The sequence below is a fragment of the Penaeus monodon genome, chromosome 33, assembly GCF_015228065.2.
Source record: "Penaeus monodon isolate SGIC_2016 chromosome 33, NSTDA_Pmon_1, whole genome shotgun sequence".
NCBI classification, from domain to species: domain Eukaryota; kingdom Metazoa; phylum Arthropoda; class Malacostraca; order Decapoda; family Penaeidae; genus Penaeus; species Penaeus monodon.
The window spans coordinates 15,273,848-15,274,626 of NC_051418.1; the positions used below are offsets into that span (position 1 = coordinate 15,273,848).

General features: G+C 31.1%; 2 protein-coding genes across 12 annotated transcripts in view; one reads left to right on the plus strand and one right to left on the minus strand.

The window, feature by feature from the left end:
• LOC119594076 (NADH dehydrogenase [ubiquinone] 1 alpha subcomplex assembly factor 4-like) overlaps positions 1–779 on the plus strand; it is a 31,560-nt gene that overhangs the window by 3,745 nt on the left and 27,036 nt on the right. The gene's annotated exons all lie outside the window — the stretch shown is intronic.
• The window catches only part of LOC119594077 (NADH dehydrogenase [ubiquinone] 1 alpha subcomplex assembly factor 4-like), a 3,311-nt gene continuing 2,731 nt past the window's right edge, over positions 200–779 (minus strand). For all 6 annotated transcript variants that reach the window (XM_037943128.1, XM_037943131.1, XM_037943130.1 and 3 more), the window contains exon 4: positions 200–376. In XM_037943128.1, the coding sequence (XP_037799056.1) occupies positions 215–376 (162 nt within the window). In that variant the 3' untranslated portion in view covers positions 200–214. The remainder of the gene's footprint in view (positions 377–779) is intronic.

Genomic DNA, 779 nt, shown 5'->3' on the forward strand with positions numbered 1-779 from the left:
ATGTCTCCAGAAATTCACCAAAATCTAACTGAAGCCTCAACTTTAACTCCATTTTTTTGGAAAAAGTTCACAAGAAGAAGCAGTAAACATTTTCAAAGCAGAATCACTTTGAAGACTGATTCCTTCATTTAAGACACTAATTTCTCTAATATTTAACAATGAATATTTAATTATCTGACAGTCAATCTTTACACTAATTTTAATAAGATTTATACTAATAAAGCCAGTGTCCAAAAATATGGATCTGACAATGTACTGGACAAGTAATAAAACAATTACTTACTTTTGGTTCATAAAAGCCATACTCAGGGTCTGCTACATATGAACGATCTGACGGTAGTGATCGTTCTGGGTTGTCAGGGATTTCCTTTGTAGGCTAGAGGCAATGAATAGTGTTAAATGATGGTTCTCTCTATGAAAAGAATATTGGGAACTTTGATGAGCTGTAAAAGTTGTAAGTTCACATGTAATTATTTGTACTAATCAGTATAAAAGAGTACATTCATTCTAAATGAAATAAATAAAATTTCCTAGGCTGAAAGAAAATTTATAAACTTACTACTGAAAAGGTAATGATTGTGTGACACTCCCCCATACATAAAGAATATGTAAGTTGTAATACTTTGATGTATATTCCTTATGACAAATGAAATAATACACTAACCCAATACATGATAAACTGTGAAATCAGTGACTTTCATTTATACCTCTCATTTTTCCCTCAAAAAGAAATATTCTCAACTGGACCTTGACTAAGGAAAAACATGAACTCAAACAGC